Consider the following 20,842-nt stretch of genomic DNA (forward strand, 5'->3'; position numbering starts at 1 on the left):
ATGAAACGCGGGAGATTTCAGGATGTTTAAATGAGTAAACAAGTGAACTACCGCTGCATTCGAAGCGTTTGATTCGTGTGTGACTGTAAGTAACTTGAATAAACTTATATATTGCACAAATGAAACGAATGAAAATTTTAATCGCATAGATGTACTACATGCTCGTATTTTCATAGTTTGAAAAAAATATGAATACTGATTGTTTCGTGTAGCCCATATATTTTCGTGCGCGTGGGCGAAACGTTTACTTTCACAAGATAATCTGTATCGTATGCGAATAGAAACAGGAATGCAGAAGAAGGAAAGGTACTTTAATCGCGAGCTTGAAAAAAGGCACATTAAAGCTCGTTTTACAATATATCATCGTTTAACAATTTTTCTCCTTTTTTTCTTCCATTTAAAAATGTGATTCTAATTTAGGTCGTGTTTCACTTTCGTGTAAAATCACGAAAAAACGCATTGCATGTTTGTTATCTGTCTGGAAAAAATATATATGTATGTTAAAACTATGTAGGAAAGCTACCTTTATTACTTCTTTCATTTCTTTGCGCAATTCTATTAGCTATTACATATCTCTGACAAAACTATTACAAAAGTTTACTATGTTGAATGTTTTTTTGTAAGAATATGTGAATGGCTTTCACACATATCTTAGTATTATAAAGTAAAAAAGTCGAAGTCGAGAACATAAGAAAGTACGGAAGTTCAAGAAATGAAAACGCTATCAATCATATAAAAACAAAACGATTTTAACGATTCGAACTTTATTCGAATCCTTCGAATCAATAAAGTTAATAACTGTCCATTTAATGGAATATAAATTTTCGTAATGCTCTTGCGCGCTTAATTCTCTAGAATTTGTTAAACAAATTTCGCGAATTGCTATAACGTAAAAAATACGTTTAAAGACACCATTCATCTCTCTTTTTTTCGGGCAGACCTACAATTTTAAATGCTCCATAAATGCGCTATGTCTGCCACCCTCTCCCTCTTTCTTGATACATTCTACATATTTACTTTTTACTGATCATTCACACGATCAACATTTCTCTCGACTTTCACCATACAAGCGCAGCATGAAGGATAACAACAAAGCAGTAGTACATAAAAAACTTATTTTTTTACGTTTGTTTATTCAATATGTATTTCCTTATAAAGTGATGTCCTACTAATTAAAAGTAAATGAAAAAAAGTTCACCAAACAATAGTTAATATATTCATTAAAATTCTTCTTCTCATTAAGGCAACTAATTTGTTTAGTATCATTTTACATATCTAGAGTAAATGATATATAAAGTATATGTAAAACACTAATATATGGTTATTTTTATTTTCTTGTTACAAGCCTTACATATTTAGAATATAATATGTATACTTTGTATATATACTCTTGTAATAAAATTGGTTATTTCGTATTCGATTCTAGAGATAATAAATATATCTAACGTGTAATGTTAGTACAAGAGAAGTGCGTGCAGAGGGTGGCAGCAGGGTGCGCATTTGGGAGTGCTATTGTTCCAGGGATCTACCAATCCCCACTTTCTATATCGTCTCACATAGTGACATTTAACTGTATTGCTTTAGTGTCCACAGAGCACGCTTGTTGTTGTTGTTGCTGTTGCTGTACCTGCTGTTGTACCTGTTGTTGAACTTGTTGTTGCACTTGTTGTATTGCTTGAAGCTGTATTGTTTTTGTATCTACAGTGCACGTTGTTTGTTGCTGTTGAGGTTGCTGCTGCTGCTGCTGTTGCACTTGTTGCACTTGCTGTTGCTGCACTTGTTGTTGTTGCACTTGTTGTTGCACTTGTTGCTGCTGTACCTGTTGCTGCTGCTGCTGTTGTTGTTGTTGCTGCTGCTGCTGCTGCTGTTGTTGTTGTTGTGCTTGTTGAGCAGCAGCTTGTGCAGCTTGTCTCTGTTGTTGCCGAAGTATGCTGGGCGGGGGATCCATGTGTTGGCGTTGATGTAATAACAAATGATTCTTCTGATAAAACGCTTTTCCACATTTATCGCACACGTGTGATCTTATATGGCAGCTACCATCCGTATGACGTCTTTGATGTTGAGATAAGCCATGTTTCTGCGCGAAACCACGACCGCAATCGGGACATACGTGTGGTTTTGGTTTCGGACCTGTTCCTACAGGTGGTGATGTTTGCGTTGCACCATGCATATGGCTGACACCGGGATTTCCGATGGGTCCATTCATCTGTAAACCCTTTGATTGTATACGCATTTCGTATATTACGCTAATGTTGATAATACCTGATGAGTTCCAGAAGTGTTGGGTGTAAGGAAGTGTCCAGGGGTTTGTTGGAAAGCAGCTGCTAACCCACAGAGATCTGTTACAAGAGTACGATCACCAGAATGTAACCTTAAGTGCAGGGTAAGAGCTTCCCGGTTTGAGAAGTCCAATCCACATTCCCTAAAACATTAAATTTAACATATGCAGATTTTAATATAGGCAGATATACACATTTAAACTATATGTTATTAAAATTATTGTTTACCTGCACATAAGAGATTTTTCGTCTGTGTTCGTATTATTGTTATGTATCTTCGAATGGGTTACCAGGTCTGTTTTTCGAGGAAATGCTTCTCCACAAACAGTACAAGCAAATGGAGTTTCTCCTGTATGTAAGCGCATGTGTGCTAGTAGTGTTCTCTTTTGGAGAAATTCTTTCCCACAAACAGTACACGAGTGTGGAACTCTGCCATGCAAACGACCATGATTCACTAACTCAAACTTTCTCTGGAAGGTTGCTCCGCAGTCGTGACAAACAAATGGATGTAAACTGCCATGGAAGCGCGAATGCATTGTTAGGTGATCCTTTTGAGAAAATGATTCTCCACATTCTTCGCAAACAAAAGGTCTTTCCCCTGAGTGGAATTTACTATGTGTCACTAAATGACGTTTTAAAGGAAATGATCTTCCACACTCTTGACAAACAAATGGACGATCTCTTGTATGTACTCGTGTGTGCGTTACAAGGTGGTGTTTTAGTGTAAAAGACTTTTTACATTCTCTGCATTGGTATGGTCGGTCCGCACTGTGAAGGAGAAGGTGAGTATGAAGACAGTGTTTGTGTGCAAAACTTTTACCACAATGAACGCAAACGTGAGGTCGTTCTCCGGTATGTACCCTTGCATGTGTTGTTAGGTGATGTTTTAGAAGAAATGACTTCCCGCATTCTGAACAAGAATACGGTCTTTCTTTTGGTACTCTGACCTGACTTCCCATATCCTGTTGTTGCTTGACCTTTGTTTCAATTTGTGTAGTGTTCACATGTGTTAAAACATGCCCAAAGTGAGCTGTACTATCTGTCTGGCTCGTTGCCACATTGTTTACATTGGCTTGGTTTGAAGCAGCTGCTGCTCTTTTCATTAAAATTTCATTGCACTCTTCTGCTGTGAGCTGTAGTGGTCCAAGAGGTGTCATAAAATGTTTACTCATAGCGTGTTTATCAGATGTAGTAAAAACTAAAGTATTTGAAAAAAGAGATGGTGGGGGTGTTGCATGAGCAGCATCACAATTGCAACCTCCCTTGTCGCATGTTAATGAAAATACATCATGATGTTTCTTAGTACGAACATGCGTGCCGTGCGTTTGATTATGAGCTCCAGCTGTATGATGAGTTGTCGGAGTCTGTTGACAAGTTTCATTCATAGTGAACATGGGTCTACGATGTGTACTGTTGGCAACTTTAGCTGGTTTAATGTCAACCTGTATTTTCTGACTGGATCCTTGGTCCTGATTATTATTCACAGCATAACTAATATTTGTAGTAAGTTCACCCTGTGCATTTTCTCGGGTTTCTGCTCCAGGTCCACCAAAGGACCAAGCATACCCAAATCCTGTGCCTACGTTGCCAGGGGTGGTGCACATGTTTGACAGAGGAGTAACGGAGGGGGTGGGCTGGCTGGACGCACTGCTCGTAGGCCCCTCCGTCTCTGTCAACGTATTGTCTGCACCATTTCTTTCCACTACAACAAACTGGTCGGTGGGAAATATTTTGAAAGGTTCTAAATAAACGTACCCGTCACACTCCAGTATCTCAGCTGTGGGTTTCAAAATTGAGAATCATATCTGCCTGAAGCAGCTCTAAGTTACTATAATATTTGACCCCTTGATATTAATAGACAGCTTATGAATAATCAAGATTCATAAAATAAAATATGGAAGGTGATAAACACCATGTGTTTGTCATCTGTCACATAAAGTATAACAGATGCTTGGTGTGTTCCCAAGTGTTGCTTTGTCAGACTTAGGAACACACAGTGTTTAGGTGAGGCGAGAGTGCCTGAAGAATTGGAGCAGGCGGCAGAGGGGGCCTGTGCGCTGTAAACCAGGTTCCGTAAATCTAGAGCCGTTCTCGTATTGTTGTCACCGCGCCACCGCGCGCCAATGAAAAAGATATAGTGGTCGGTTGATTTTTCAATATATTTGAGTTCGTAAGTTATTCTTCGTTTCGGTGTTCGGGCCCGCGGCGTCCACGGGTCTTGAAAGACAACCTCCACCTTCCTCTCACGGCACTCCCACACGCTCACTTACACTTCACCTTCTTTTCTCGTATTTCGCGGCACTGAACCTATACTTTGACATACATACACAAGCGGCCGATGGTCATTAATTTTACAGAATTGCATATTTTATTGTCCATACAAAATAGCCTCATATATCGGCCATTTTATTTGTAAACTACCAAAAAACAATGCTGCCAATGCACGCGCAGTTTTGGAGGGAGCAAACCTGGCATAGCGTCATCGAGTACTTCCGTACTGGCAACACTGTACCGCCGACGCGATTTCTTCCACCATATTTAAATGTTCACAGGTTACAAGTTATTAATCTTCTTTTCAACAATCTTTTTATTACTCGTTCGTTTCTTGATAAAAAGGTCTATTGAAATTTTTTCATATAACGATGTTTCATTATGAAATTTCTATGTGCAATTACTATAGCTACAAGTGGAAAGTGAAAGGTCTATTTTAACATAACGATAACCCATAATTATAGGTTTCGTAGTAATCAATTATCTACTTCAGGATGTAAAGGGGAAAACAAGTATGAGGTGATTACATCGAGTGTCAACAACGCTAATTACACTATAACTACTTTCTACGTGTGAAAATAATTATCATATAGTAGATATAACCATTATTCACTTTTTTAAATTCATTTTTCCGTATACAGATAATCTTATTAAATATCAAACTTCGGGTATCTCATACAAAGTTAAGTATATATAACTAAAAATTATTACTCCGATAAAAGTCATTATAAATTGTATTTATAATGTACTTCATTCGTAATGTTTTATGTACTATTGTTTTAGTATATTGTGTCGTAAGAGATTTCCTGAAACGTTTTCTAAACAATCAGCTTACGAATAAAAGGAAGGATGATTTTTGTGCGGTAATTTTTCGCTATGCACGCAAATAGTTCCATAATCGATGGGAGGTCAATATCATGGACGTAGGTTCTTGTGAACGTGATCGCTTTCGTCATTTATAGCTTATAGCTGATATCTGGCGAGTTATGAAACGTGGGGGCATCTAGGTGGCACGGGGACAGAAACAGCGTCGCCCGCTGCTCGGTTGGTCATCGTCGACGCAATAACGCGGACTCAGCAACTGATAAGCAATCCCGCACGTTAATGGCTCGCGCTCACGACTTGGCAAAAAGCCAGTGCGTGTTGGCGGAATGAGAATCTTACAGCCACGTCCATTCATTTTCTTCTTCTATCTCTTTCTCTCTGTGTTAGACGTAACACGTTGGATTAAGTGCTATCTTTACAAACTTTTACTTATCTTCACACTCAGGCGCCAAGAACATCTTCAACGTTTATTCACTTCTATGCTCGTTTATCTCTAATTAATGTCGATTACGGTGCTTTATTTCTTTGCAATCACTTCTTAATATTGTACCTAAAACATCATGGATATTTTTGTAAATTGATAAATATATAGACAAACAGTTTCACTTAATTGATGTATGTGAAATATTTCTTTCGTTAATTAATAATTAGAGATGAAATTAATAATTAGAGAGAAAATGTTATAATTTTTTTATAACATTTCAATGACATTTTTATTCCAAAGACATTCTTTGAGCAGATTGTTAAGATAGTTCATCCTCGTTAATTTATATAGGATAATATATTACTGTAACACAAATGAAGTAGTAAGTATGAATTTTAAATACTCCTGAGAAAGAAAATATTTTTTACGATATATACGATATATATTTAAGATATTTTCACGGAACAGTCAACGTTAGCCATCTTCATGTTTCAGAAGCTATGCCTGTTGCAGTTACAGTAGTTTTGTCTACCAGAAAGTAGTGAGAATTTTTACGGACGATTTGCACGGATTATACCAGCCTGACAAGATGATTAAAAAGACCTGCGCGTTCGCTTTAGCATAGCGTGACCCCTTTTTGGCACAGTAAATCCCGCAGCTTCTTATTCCACCCTTTTAGAAAAAAGTTTGCCCACCCCTCGGTTAACTGGTAAACGCCTCGAGCTGTCTGCACGCGCACCTGCTATGTATATCGCCCAGCCGTTTCTTACCACGCGACCACGACTTATGTCCTCTACTGATAGATAACTTTACAGAGCAAAGAGAATATTGTTGCATTTCGATGGAACAATATTGAACGAACTATCAAAAAAGAAAAATTCTTGATTTTCTTTGTAAGTATATACGTTTCATAAATATCGAGAGAGGGAAATTGCATCACTTTATCCTGTTTGTTCTCTATTAAAATCACCTACTCTTTTTGTGCACGGTCCGTGTCAGCTGATTACCATGCAGTCTCACACGTGACTTGATCTTGGAATAAGACGGATGCGTGAGGTGATTGCGTTATGTTCATGGATTCACGATCCGTTCGCAACATAGATTTCTCGTCGAACAGACGCAAGATGGTTCAGGATTTACGATTATTCGATGGTACACTCGGATAGGATTTTCTATAAACTCTCTTTAAGTATACGAAAGTCAATGTATTCTTATGAAGAGCAATCACATTCGCTGGTACTCTGTCATTTATATTGCAATATGTAATGTAATAATTACGTCAACGTTTCTACATTAACTTAGTTTAAACTACATTGCCAAAGACGAACTTCTCAAACTTTTCCACGGTACAATCGATTCCAACAGTAGTAATCGAAAAACTATTCTCCAAGTAGAAAATAAATTTTTTCCATAAATTTGCTCGGATACAGTACAGTTGGATGAACAATTTTCGTGGTAGAAGCCGTGAAGACGTTTCGATGCTGCAATTTGTAAGACAAATGCGTTGTTCACCTAACCATCTGTTAAGTATGTTTCGTCGTGAGATATGTTCAGATCCGACGATCGAGGGTTACAGATCGTCAGCGATGGGTAGCCTTTACCGTATCATCTCTCTCTCTCTCCTTTCTCTCTCCCTTCTCTCCACCTCTCTCTTTTCTTTTTTCACGAGGAAACACGAGCGTAGAGACAGGGTGGAGACCCGAATCCTGAAGCAGTGGACCGTGAATGCGATACCAGGTTTGCCATGCCTCGGTGTGGGGGTGGTACCGTCAAACAACCGTTCGTCGACCATCCCTTCGTAGTGCAAATCCCATCCTCCGCAGGTCAGTTGCGATCTCTCTCTATATATATCAATTATACTTCGATATACACTGTAGCTGTTTCAATAACAGTTTCAATTTTCCTTAGAATAATAATAATCGGTGATCGTTATCGTTAGATAAAAGTCACCAGAGGAAATGGAAAATACAATACTATATTATTTTATTTTTATTCTTATTCGGATAAATAAAATAAAATTTATTTGATCGTTATTTCGATGGGTCTTAGCAGTAAAATAGATGTAAAAGTAGCAGGTTCACAGAGGTACTCGATAGACTAGACTAAATCTAAAGGAGTTATATACCCTAGTCCGTTCGAAATCAATTTGTCACTCAAGGTCACTTTCCGGACTGTGAACGACGTCAAAGTGAACGGACATCGCGAATATGCACGAGACAGTGCTTTGCGCTTTCCGCCTTCGAAACAAAGGAACAAACGTGCAGCAAGAAGATAAGAGATAGAGCGAGGAAATAAACAAACGATATGGTGAGATTTACTTTTCAACGTCTTAATTAATTCCGTTGCAAGAAGCTAGCAAAAGTTTCTTAACTGATGTTTTTTTTTTTTTTTAGAGTGTACATACTTTGAAATGCAAGACTGCTAATCACAGCTGCGATAATAAAGAAGTTATGCAAGTTCTAATACTTATTCATGACATAACTTTATACGATTACGTCTCATCATCTGTAAGCAACGAGCGTGACATAGAGACATAAACACATGGCTGCTTTGAAGACACATGCTACTTCTGTCATTGTTTAGAAAAACTGAGGCGTTAGCGATTACAAAAGAAATGTAGATTAGAAGAATAGTTCCGACATCACCACCACATGAAATGCACCTGACACAGGAGTTAACCGTGAGATTAGAGTGCGTCAAGTTGTATGTCAGTCCCCATTCGAAGACACAAAGCTGCCTGTTAAACCGGTAGAGCAAGGTAATTAGAGTTTTGTGGTTGCAGACTATGTATCAGCGGCGTCTTTTTTTCTTGGCTTAATTAAAAGATGATTACCTAACGAGGGTCATCGATACTCCCAGTCACTAACGAGCTCCTCTGTCGTCGAGAACGTCTATATAGTCGAGCTATAATTTCGAGATTTCAATCTGACCATGGAGCGCCATTTGGGGCCATGGAGTTGCCTAAAAATGAATGTATCGGTATGCGTATCTATGAGGCTTAAGCTATGGGGCAATTAGTTATTCTGCATTCTTGTCCTAATTCGTCTAGCTTTTAGGATCAGTGGAAAGTGATTTTCGACCGTATCTTTTCATTGTTTCTCTCCCTTTTTCTTTCACTTTTTGCAATGACAAGTGAAACTAAGTTTGAAACGAGTGCATGGTAGGATGAGATCTAAAACGAGGTATTAAAAAAAATGATGTCCAACGAAAGGGCGAAATGTCTCCGCGTCCATATATCGCGATCAATCGTTTCCACGCGATAGATCACCAGTCACGTGCCGCTGCGTGCTGGTTCATCGATCACGATTAGTCGTACGACCTGCCAGAAGTTCATCGATTTTCGAGCCACCCTGAAATCAACTCGTGTGACAACAATTCATGCGTTCAGTGGTCGAAAACGATGCACCCTGTCCAATACGCGTTTTGCACGAGGCGATAGGAACCAAACACGATAGGATATATGGTTGATTCGATAAAAACATGACTTCTTACATATTAGATATTATATTGTTCTAGATAAGACAAAGATTGATCGAACTAGATTACTATTATCGTCTTATAGGAATCAAACATTCGACAAGAGGAACGTGAAACGTTTATTGGACTCTGCAAACCGATACAACCTTTTGATCTCCAATCCGTGTCTTGGATCGTAGATGCATCGCATATTTGAATTCCCAAAAGACCGGTGCAACGACATTCTCTGCGATACTGAGCCGAATATATGTATTTACAGGACTGAACTCTTGAGCAGAACTCTTTGTTCTCCTTCATATAAAATTCTGAGCGGTCTCCGGGGTACTTTGCCGATCAGTTCACTGCTCACTTTCGAATGTATTCGCTAGGGAATTTCGGGTTATGTTTTCCATTCTCGGGAGCGGAAGCGTCGGCCTCCTTTGATCTGACGACCGGCAACGTTAGCTTTTAAGCTTGTAAAAGTGACGAGCAGATGGTTATGATAACAATAATTTGATCGTCGATATAGTCAGCCCTTTTGCACGCACGTGTCAATATAGTATTTTTATTTATATAGGGTATATTAAAGTTTCGTGGTTCAGAAACTGTGTATTAGGCATGGCATAGAAGACTTTAAGCGAGGACCGATCGAAGAATTTGAGCATTTTCTTTGTAAGCATATTTTCTAGAATTATTTTGGTACGATTTGAAAGCACGTGGTTTGTAGTGTCAAGTCAAACAGTTAACCGGTTGCGTATTTGTCGGGAAAGTACGAATTCTCAAAGCGAAGAACCGGCTCCCTTCGAATCGATCGAGAATTAATCCGACTGCTATCACGTCTCGCAAACGTCACTCCATTGTCTCATTGTCCATTGGAGTGAGAGATAGCGATGGAGCAGTAGAGAACGAGAGATGACTTTCCTTCGTTCCTATCTTGCCTCCTTTTGAGATCCCGTCTCGATCCTATTGGAGGCCAAGGGGATTCTCTGTTCTTCTATGGGCAACTAATGCCATCGAACGAGAATTGAGGCTACGACCTGTATCCACGACTGGTTTCTCCGATTGCTTTTTATCGCTTTTTCCATATTTATTCATCAACTGTACCAATTAAGTTCCCGATCTTTCATTATATAAGTTAATGCTCCATCGAAAGAAAAAAACGAACACCAAATAAATCGAGACTCAATTTTATAATTTAATTTATAGTTTCATCGTTTATTTATTAAGAATATACAGGGTGATTCAAAGACAGTTTTCTCCTAAACCCCTTCTTTAAATTCAGCGTTATTCTTACGTTAACTCAACATAAAAAATCCAAAGTGGCATTAAACTAATTTTCATATACATGCTCTTTCTTAGTCGATACTTTTAAACAATCTACACGCAATGTAAAACTTCAATACGAGCAGAGTATTTTTCACATGCTTCTTAGTCGTGTCTCCATAGATGGGTCCCGATTATCAGATTATCAGATGGGTTCTCGATTCAACCGGTTTAGCTCTCGTTCCTCGGTCAACTCGGCCCGTTCTGTCGGCCGTTATCAGCGAAACATTAAGCGGACAAAGAACAGAGGGCTGCTACAGACTATAGATCAGATCGTCCTCGGTGATCAGGGTTCGTACATGGAGATTCCTCGAGTGTATCCGCTGAAAAAGGGCGTCATGCATGGCTCGCACCAGGGTGTCATCTGCACCCTCTGCAGCTCGACCAACTCTGTCGACGATCTTCACGGTCAATATAACGGATGTCGTAAAATCAATTAGTGGCGAATTGTGCCGCAGCCCGGATCGTGTGCACCATATACGCGGCTCGTAAAGTTCCTCTTTTCTCTATGATCTTCTCGGGGAACTGCGTGTTCCCCGATCACTGGTTCCACTCCGTGATCACTTCTCACCGGAGGGTGGCACAGGAACATCCACTTGCCATGTATCTTTGCTTTTCTCATCTTTAACCACCAGTGTTCTATTATAATTTTACATATTCTTCGTGAGTCGTTTAGAAATTGTATTTGAGTAGCTGCTTTTCCATGATTTTCTTACTGTCTACTTCGAAGTTAGCAGAGCTCTTTTAATTAAAGAGAAGATACTCTCCTTGCTTTAAGCCGAACCAATTATTTTGAAAATATCAAAATACAAATCTAAATGTATTAAAATTCTGTCTGTATCAAAGCAGTCTTCCAATCGTCTATAGAAAAATGCGAAACAGAACAGTAACAAAGGGAGGCATGTTTTTGTAATGAACAATAGATATCGTTGGTTGGCCGAAACATCGCGTTCCGGCATGACTCGAAGCTATACGGCAATTAGTAGCGTCATATTGATTCGCTTAAAATTTTTCGTATGTCGATTTCACGCCGCTCCGACAATAGCTTGGCTAATACCAGCGTTTGAATGGGCCGATTGGTCTTACAAAGACCGTGGCTTTCCTTTCTGTCGCGTTTCAATGTGCAGTAAATATTATCAGGTAGATACCGCTACGGCTGTTTTTTGGTGAATTGATGAGATTGCCAGTTCATTTCTTCTGCCTTTCGTTCGCTTTCTTTCCTATTCCCATTCCTTTTCCGTCGTTCTTCCAAGAAACCACCCCCGCATGAAGGAGCTTCGACGACATTCGGACAAATCTTTGGGCTCGACGCCGTAACCAATTCGAAAGAATTTCCCGTGACGACCGCTTCATTGTGCGTGTTTACAAGCTAGACGATTTTCACGTTGTCAAAAGGTTGAAATATTTTTAAGAAATACAATGAAAATTTGTAATATCATAGAGGCAAACGCATCGATGGAATAAATGGTTTAAACGTCGGCAAAATGTACGCAGAATATCGGCGAATATAACGTCTGTTAATTTTTTCACGATTTTTTCCTTCTTCCATTGGCAACGACTCGAATCTCAGTAAACTGTACAAGTTTTTATCGCCCGAGAGGCGTATATCTATGAAAAAGAGAAATAGTCCGCGTAAAACTTTGACACCCTTTGTGCGAACGTCACCCGTTACAACGCAGCGTTGCTTTCGCTAAGAGCCGGTAAAAGTCGAAATGAAGGAAGTTCTCCTCTGAATTCTATTTCCTTCGTCAAGCGGTTTGCAGCCTTGCCTATCTGTTCTCTCTTCGTCTGTCGTCCCTTCTGCCCCCTTCACCTCGTCACAGTTACCTCTCGCTACTTAGAAAATATAACCATCCCCAGCAATAAATCAAGCTATTTTCACTTATAATTATCAGCATAATAATTTTGGGTAACCGTAGATTATTCTTTGTAAATTGTTTCTGTCCTATTCATCTTACTAGAGGTATATATATCATAGGTATAGCGATGCTAATGGGTTTTCGACCGAATAGATAAGTGAATTGTATTTGACTTAGCGTTTATGATACTTAGAAACAAATTTTTCACACAAATTTCAGATATAGAACCGCCAGTGACCGACCAGTTACGTTAGACCGAACGAAAAGTGGAGTTCATTGTAATTCCTTACTGTTTGCTAAGAAGTTCAACGTTCATTGACGTGAGTAGCTATGTTTTACATTTTTCTATTTTTCCGTTTTACAATATATATTTTGCTTTTTATACTTTCTATAGGTCGGCTTCATCTTGATGCTGCAGCACTCTCTGACGATTAACCCATAGCCCGAGAGTAGGAGGAACAAAATTCGTCGAAGCCGTACGTCGGTCACAAAATTCATCCTCCAGCGACGAAGTTCGAGGAGTGAAAGAAAAGGTGGTTCTCCTTGCGGATACAACTTACAAGCTACAATTCTGTGGCTACGAAGCGGCTACACCCTTTTACGAACGCGCGGCTCAACCACTCATGGACCGACCAGTTTCGCCCCGAGTGGCAAGTGTGGCGGGAATTATGCAATTATTGCATTGCGCTCGCAATTGTCGCGGAAAACGGCGACTGCCTGAATGGCCTGAGTGTCTAAGGGGTAACGGGGCAAGAAAGGGGGATTTCCTCGTCGTTTTACTACCGACATTTCCCCGTACGTTTCGTTCTCTGTTTTAATTCATTCTCGTTGGCCGCAATCACGACCACGAATCGGAGATAAATACGATTTTGCTTTGCTTTCGAGCGTATGAAGTATTGAAAGATCTGCTCGAATAACAAAATAGGTATTCGCAGGGAATATAGTACAACGTAATATTTTTAATGTAGAATTGTAAAATTGGTATATACGTGGGAGTTTCGGCAAACTATTGTAAATCGAAATTTCGCTAGATTCCTGTATGCGTCGGTTTCTCACGATTTTCAAGGGAAAACCAGCCGCTCGGATGCGACATTAGTCAATCAAGTTGATGTATCGCGCGATGGTCTTGAATCTAAAATGCAACTAAACCTGACGAACATTAACAAACGTCCAAATATTTTCTGTATCATTATAGAAACGGCTTGTACGAGAAATTAGATAGACATTTACCGCAACGGTCGTTGATTTTCATCAAGAGTTCGAAGCTTGACCAATAAAAGAAAAAAGAAGAAATCCTGGGTATCTCTGTTAATAAAAACGCCAATCTTTTTGATGTATAGGTCATGGACAAAGACACATCTATGCGGGTACAATATAGATTATAACCGTGCACGTATACACTCACCGTTGGCCATTTAGGATATCCATTTGCGTTCGTACACGTTCCTCCATGGTATCATATATTTGCACGCACAGCGTTTTGTTGAATACAGAAAATAAGCCACGATTTTATATTAGAAATCCGACAATGCTTCCATTATAAGCTTCCATAGGCATTACGGTCCCGTGGAACTACTCAAAGATTTGAATGACTCACTGTTTGCAATAACTTAGAACTCAAGTGCTCGATAAAATCTCAGCGTGTACGGATGAGTTTTAATTTCGACGAAAATAATTTTAATCGATACAGCTTTATCGTTATGAGTGTTCGTTATTGATTCACTTAATTTCGTCTGTTACGGAAGAACGTTTTTTGCAGTCAAATTTTAAGACGTTGAACCAAAAAAGAAAACGACGAATATGAGGAATAAGCAAAGAAAACAACGCATCGAATTTTGCACTCTATATTTTGTTGTATCAGAGTCTACAAATTCCGTTGTCAGCTATCTGATGTCGACATAAATCAAACGATTGCCAGCGACCATAACGATCTATACTCTTTTGGCAATTAATTCGCCATCGTGTGTAATAATAACGAGCCTGCTTGATTTGTATGTTCGTGCCTCGGCAAATAATTACTACGATAAATTCATGTTTAAAACTCTCCGCTTGGAACCCTAAAACTTAATCACCTGCGAGGAAGACGCACCACTTGATCGACCGGTTATTTATCTTTCTTGGACGATGAAGAGCTTCACATAGTGGAACTGCTTCGATTAAAAATCATGGTTTCTATAAATTTCACGGGAAGATCAAAGACTCCTTCTTGCAGAGTATAATCGATCGAACAAACGTTCCTCGATTCCATTAAATCTATCTTATAGGAATTTTTATATGAAATCATAAAAGCTATCAACAAAATAATAACTCAACTCATAATTTTACAGGATTGTCTACCCATAAATTTTCCAAGAGAATATGTCAATTTCGAAGAAGACCGCTATGGGATATCAGCCCACGAGAACAATGTTCATTATGGAAACCAGTATTATACTTCACGGCGCTATGTCCGTACTGTACCACGCTTTATTATTTTATATCTCTCATTTTCTGCCATCGACTAGACGAATTTATAAATTGTAAAAACTATTAAATTATGTGCATCGACCAGGAAAAGGAACAATCAACGTATGGACGTCGAGGGGTCAGTGCAGTAACAACGAGACGATCCGCAAATAAAGAGGACCTGCAGGAAATCTGCAAACATGAGCGAAGCAAACGGGCCAGTCCATTAATATTGCCTCGTAGGATCTGAACAAGAAACGAACGGTGGACCCGAGGTCTCTCTCCTCGAGCAAAGCTATAAAAATTAATTAGCTTTTAGAAGGAGAAGTTGAACGGCGACTGTGCCTTAACTCGTTCAACAAAATCCATGAAGCCATCCTCCCTTGAAACGATCGTCGACCTCTCTCCGTGTTCGAAGGATCTAAGCTGGCACGATACCTGTAATGGATCCCCGATGGATGATCGATACGTTGTCCCACAAACAACGTTCGATCCAAAACCTTTTTCTCCGCGTCGTTGTTCCAACGTATAATTAGTCATTGATTCGATTCAGGAACATTTTGTTAAGATGATTATATTTTAGGTCTGGATCGTGTCTGCAAGATGATTCATTGCGACTGTGAGATTTTGAATCTCAATATATATATATATGTTTTATCTACTTTATCTATTTTCAGTGATGAAACAAATGTTCTTTTTTTACTTTCACTTTGAAATGATCTTTGCGGTAAAGATATTCAATTATAATTTTAACTTTCTGCTTGAATTTTAGGAGCCGAGAGGAATTCTTTGTTCTTTTCCGAAAATATAGTGACCCGCGTTGTACACGAAATTTTCGATAAAGTCCGTGTGTTTGCCAACTCTTCACATCGGTAATGTTTACTAGCGCTAATGGCTCGTTTTACAATTGTAGGAGGAAAAGAGGCAGCCGGGTAGAAAATGAAAGAGGGGCGTCTAATTTGACGTAGTACAGTTGTCATACAGCACAGAGGGAATTCGATTATGGCCAGTATCCACAAATTGCCTTCTAGTTAGCGGGAATATCTTGCGGTTGAACTATCGCGAGATAATTACACTTCAACCGCTATAATAGCAAGTTAGTTATAGAGCGGCGGATCTTAACTCGGGATCTGCGAGCTTGGTTGATCGAGCACATCCACGGGCAAAGGATCCGTTCTGTCACCGTTTACTTCTCGAGAAGACAAACTTCAATCCACGAATGTTTGAGGAAGCCGTTTACCAGTCATGTGAACCACGCGATGCCAATGTTAAACTGGCTTCTTCTTTTTATTTCTATTTATTTTTCTCCTTCTTCTGTCTACATTTCCTTCGTTCATATTTCCACGAATTCTTTTCTGGTTAAAGTAGCTCTAAAAATTGCAATTTGGTACGATCCCCAAGATAATTCTCGTGTCTACGAAATTGTACAAATATCGGAGATCGATGGAACAATCGATGGTTGACATATTTTTAACTACGAATAATGTTTCACGTTAATCTGCTTCCTTCTAATTAGCTTGTAAAAAATAGCATGGAGATCGAAAGGACGCAATTGAATAAATCAGAGAACTGAACTTTAATCGACATAGAAACGCGAGAGGAAAAAGAAAGCAGCCAGATGTAACGCGACAAGAGGTAATAGATATTTTTCCAAGATTTAAAAGTGTCTGCAAGAGTCAACCCACGGAACCTTACCTCACACTATGTGCACTGGCGTTCAAGCTCGAGAGCTCTTCGCCTTCGGAACAATAAAACCATTCCTGTGGGGGAGTGAAACAACTCTGGAAACCGTTCTTCAGATTGCTGATGGAGGCACAGGTAGATCTCTATTCGGCACTTGAAAATAAAATTCTTTCGTCGCAGAATTCTCTCGTTTAACGCATTCAACGTTTAATAAGTTATTTATATATTTGGAAATGTTTGCAAAAATCTTGTCTCTACTAATTTCCTCGCCGTTAGAACTTACTATTTTGCTATACATAATGTAAAATTCCTCTGCTCGCAGGGTCATAATTCACACGCACAAAGAGAGTCGAAACGCAAAATGACAATGTTCCCGACCAAAAGGATACTGCGAAACAGCAACTTTACAATCACAAAACAGATTTTACGAGGCAATTGAAAATCAGAACGGGATGACTTTTGTTCGGAGATCTTTTATGAGCGCCAAAAGCGTGCATATGGAGACGGTAGTTGGTGGACGAACCCTCGAGGACCGAACAATCGAGTGCCCCAAGAACTACCTACTCACTTACAGACTCTCACCTCGACTAGTCTACTTTTCTCTGTCTCTTGTTCTCTCTCTGTCATTCCATTTCTCTCCCCCTCCCTTTTAACAACCCTGTCCTGCGGCACCGAGTCATAACCACAAGGAGTATAATGGGTGGAAACCACTGGCGGCTTTTCACTGCCACTTCTTCGTCCCGCCAATTAATTTCCGTGGAGCCGATCTCGTTCCTCAAGGAGACCACTCAAGAGCTGCCGATGGATGAGCATAAATCTTCAAATCCGTCGTGTCGCCCTTCTTTCTCCCCTCCTTTTGCCTCGTGCTATTAACGCGTTTAACTTGTGAGATCCACCTGAGTTGAGAGTAAGACCCTCGAGTGTTGACGATGGGCCAGTCATTCATCTTTTTATGACCGGCTCCTTTAAGACATCGTGCACGCGTCTAATTGTTACCTGTGTTTTATAGCTACTAGAATAAGCTATGTGACGGTATATGGTTCTTTGAAGAGGAAAGATTCAGAGGAATTTACAATTTTTGAAAAGATAGAAAAGAAATTTCTTTTCTCGTTCGAGAACCTTTGGGTAATATTTTTTCCAGTAAAAAGTAAATTTTTTTACCAATACGTAATCTGAAGATAAATTACGTTCTAAATTTCCCTATTGTTTTATATCTTTTATATTTAATTCTATTTATTCGTAAGATTCGAAGGATAATAGTGACGATGATATATTGTTGCAGCTACTGCAATATAAATAAGTAAGCTAATGGAGCATAATTTCACGGAGCCATCCGTGGGAACCCGGACATCTTCTTCAGGAACATCTGCGAATAAAATATTCGCGGTGCACTGGTGGAAATAAGGAATCGTCGCGCAGGTGATCCATTTCAGAGAACGCGGGCAGCTCTCTATAAGTGCCTAGCCGGTGGAAAAATTGAAAAGCCGCGCTAATTCGCGCGACAATGCTTCCCGGTTGCACGCCGGGACGAAAGTTTATCGCGAACCTCGCGAAGAACGACCTTTGGCTAGTCGCCAGTCGTGGTACTATCTTGTGGGACTCATGGCCAATGACGAGAACTACTCATGTCGCGCTGATTTGCATAATTTATTATGGACGAACGTTTCGGTGACAATTTGGTCAACATCTTCCTACGTTAGGAAAAATTTCCCAGTCAATCAAACGCTGACTTTGTCCGTACTATTGACGTCGATCATCGAATACTTTCTTTCGCAATGTATATGCAAAAAGGAAAGCTTCTGTCTGAGCTTCGATTATTGGTAATCATGTCCGTCCATTACGACCGGAAAATAGCTGACGAAACTAAAGCTTCTTTACGTTGATTTATGAAAAGCTTTACATTTAGAAGATGATCGTTTTCTTGTTATTTGTACTAATACCAATGTCGATAAACCAGTAAATTTATTTTGTATGATCGATTAGGTGAATCCAGCAGGCTAGGAGGCAAACGACAAGGATGCACCAACACGCGACTCGTAACACGGAATCAGAGCCATGGCCCTCGGTAACCTCGACTTGCCTGTGTGACGCTCGGTGATGGATGCACCGGCATTTACCAAAGTCGCTCGCCAGCTCGCTAGAGTCGCCTAGACGATAGGAAGGATCAGGGTGTAAAAAAGCAGCGACTTGGTCGGTGGAAGGACAAAGGAAACGAAAGAAAGAGAAAGAGAAAGAGAAACGAGGGGGAGGAAGAAACGCGAGATCCAAAGACGGTTACAGAGGGGAAGAGAAAGAGAAATGAGGGAAAAAGGAAGGGAAAGAGGTGTGCGCGCGGAATTCAGAAGCGGAAAGAGGGATGAAAAAAAGGAAAGGGGGATAGAGCAGACAGGGAGTTAGAGTGAAAGAGTAAGAGGAAGAGAGCAGGGATTAGATCTTAGGGTGAGTGGGTAGGATTGGATTTGGCAGAGGCGGCTCCTCACGTTGGTGGTAGAAGGTTGCAGGAGAAGGAGGAAAGGGGAAGCAGAGACTTTGGTTGGTGTCCGAGTGGTGGTGGGGTTGCAGATGGGGAAACGCATCGAACCAAGGGGAGAGCGTCAGAGAAGGAGAGACGTAAGTGACAGAATAGGTAGTGGTGTAGGTGAACTGGACAACCACCAGAACTCTCGCCAGTATTTAAGGGAGAGTCGCGAGCGTAGCGCGCCAGTTACTACGGCCGATTGCCTCCACGAGGTATCCCCGTGCTAAACGGAGCCACTGTGCATTGCACCGATTTCGCTCGAAAGAAAAGGGCGCGAAAAGTCTCAACCACGTGACTCGATTTTCCGAAACATCTCTCCCTTCGCCTGTTCTACTTGTATAATTCGCGACTCCGTTCCTTCGTTTGAGATTCATGTCGATTCAGTGAGGAGACACGTCGAAACTCCACGAGTTAGAGCTTCCGAGTTGACAATTAACATTCGAAAATAAGATTTGAAATCCTTGATAGGAGAAGTGAGATAGTAGTGGTTGAGTCCGTGATAGCCATCGAATATGAACGAATGTGCGTCCCGTGAGGAAGTTCGCAGCGGTTCACGGAAGTGCACTATTTATGGAAGAGTTTGAACCGCCGCGCCAAGGGCTCTTTGGAACTTTCGCTCGTGGACCGTGCAGATGTGCGTGCTACCAAGGTATCGTAGTAAGGTTTTTCAGCTTGTTTCAAGAGAAAAAGAGTTTTCTAGGAATCGTCTCTTTTATCGCGTATAACCGACAACATATTAAGAATTCTTGAAAAAGCAGCCGGTCAAAGGAAACGATACGGATACATGTAATTTTTATCTCGTTCTTTCAAACGCGATAATATTTTCGCGAACTGCATGAAATCATGTGTCATCGTTCCAAGATTAGATACTACCGCAATTCCAAATTTACGTCATGATTACTTTTATCACGAAGCTCGCTAAACTCTATAGACGGAAGGCTAATGTTTTATATAAAAACCGTTAAAATTTCTTTAATTAAAGAAATTAAAGAATTCCAAGATTCCAGAATCTTTCCCCACGTTTCTATCTTACTGCTCGTTTTTACTTGTCTTCTGTCTAAGTCTCCGAGAAGAGGGATTGTTTTGCCGCAGCAATGGAATTTTAGGACGCTAAAAAGATTAAAACATTACAACATTCAGATATCCAGCTATTATTTCTTATTTTCTTTTTTTTTTTTTATTTATTTACAATTTATGTGTATATAAATATGCTGGAGAAGAAAGATTTTTTCGATGAGAGAACATTAGCAATTTGCGGAATTTCTCGAGAAAAAATAATAAACAGTCGTGGAACATATGGCTGTGCAGATATCATACGTGTTAATTACGTAAGAGCCAGCATACAGAGGCGCGGCTTCTTTTTATCTTGCCGATGGAAAGAAGATGATCGAGCCTGTGATGGCAAAGCGCCAAACAGTTCTCCATGAACGACGAGAAGAAACTGCGACAGGATCGCGGGTGGTATCGGCCCCGGTGGCTTGTCAAAGCCACGGCTCGGTGCTTTAATTTCTTCAAATCGAAGTTGTACGCCAGAAATTGATACCTCCGTTACACCGTCCATCGATCCGACCAATTCTCTTTACAACCTGTCTGTTATTGAATTTACCAATAATACAGATAATTCAAAGAGTACAGAAACGAACAGAGATTTCACTTTGAATAGACGTACGCTAAATTATTACGCATAAACATGCAAAAAATTTATATAGCGATTTATAATTTATTCTAATCATAAACTCACACGAGAAAAGAAATATTT

The 20,842-nt window shown here is 39.9% G+C and overlaps 2 protein-coding genes across 10 annotated transcripts in view; one reads left to right on the forward strand and one right to left on the reverse strand.

Moving 5' to 3' along the window:
• LOC100642516 overlaps positions 1-20,842 on the forward strand; it is a 27,016-nt gene continuing 6,174 nt past the window's right edge. Inside the window, exons 1-8 of one of the 8 annotated variants that reach the window (XM_048405716.1) lie at positions 6,113-7,622; positions 7,958-8,106; positions 8,193-8,557; positions 12,657-12,757; positions 12,832-13,232; positions 14,765-14,888; positions 14,989-16,700; positions 16,888-19,732. In XM_048405716.1, coding sequence (XP_048261673.1) covers positions 19,716-19,732 — 17 coding nt within the window. In that variant the 5' untranslated portion in view covers positions 6,113-7,622; positions 7,958-8,106; positions 8,193-8,557; ... (3 more) ...; positions 14,989-16,700; positions 16,888-19,715. Of the gene's footprint in view, positions 86-6,110; positions 7,623-7,957; positions 8,107-8,192; positions 8,558-12,656; positions 12,758-12,831; positions 16,701-16,887; positions 19,733-20,842 lie in introns of those variants that run through there. The other 7 variants (XM_048405710.1, XM_048405712.1, XM_048405715.1 and 4 more) reach the window with 7 other exon arrangements.
• On the reverse strand, positions 501-4,741 carry LOC100642635 (zinc finger protein 530). 2 transcript variants are annotated; one of them, XM_048405697.1, is made up of 3 exons: positions 2,508-4,741; positions 2,263-2,422; positions 501-2,215 (listed from the first exon to the last, which is right to left on the reverse strand). In XM_048405697.1, the coding sequence occupies exons 1-3, from the start codon at positions 3,881-3,883 to the stop codon at positions 1,553-1,555; spliced, it is 2,199 nt and encodes a 732-aa protein (XP_048261654.1). In that variant the 5' UTR covers positions 3,884-4,741; the 3' UTR covers positions 501-1,552. The 2 variants fall into 2 exon arrangements, with proteins under 2 accessions (XP_048261654.1, XP_020718811.1); XM_020863152.2 differs by having other exon boundaries at positions 501-2,206; positions 2,508-4,735.

Source organism: Bombus terrestris, chromosome 5 (genome assembly GCF_910591885.1).
Source record: "Bombus terrestris chromosome 5, iyBomTerr1.2, whole genome shotgun sequence".
NCBI lineage: Eukaryota > Metazoa > Arthropoda > Insecta > Hymenoptera > Apidae > Bombus > Bombus terrestris.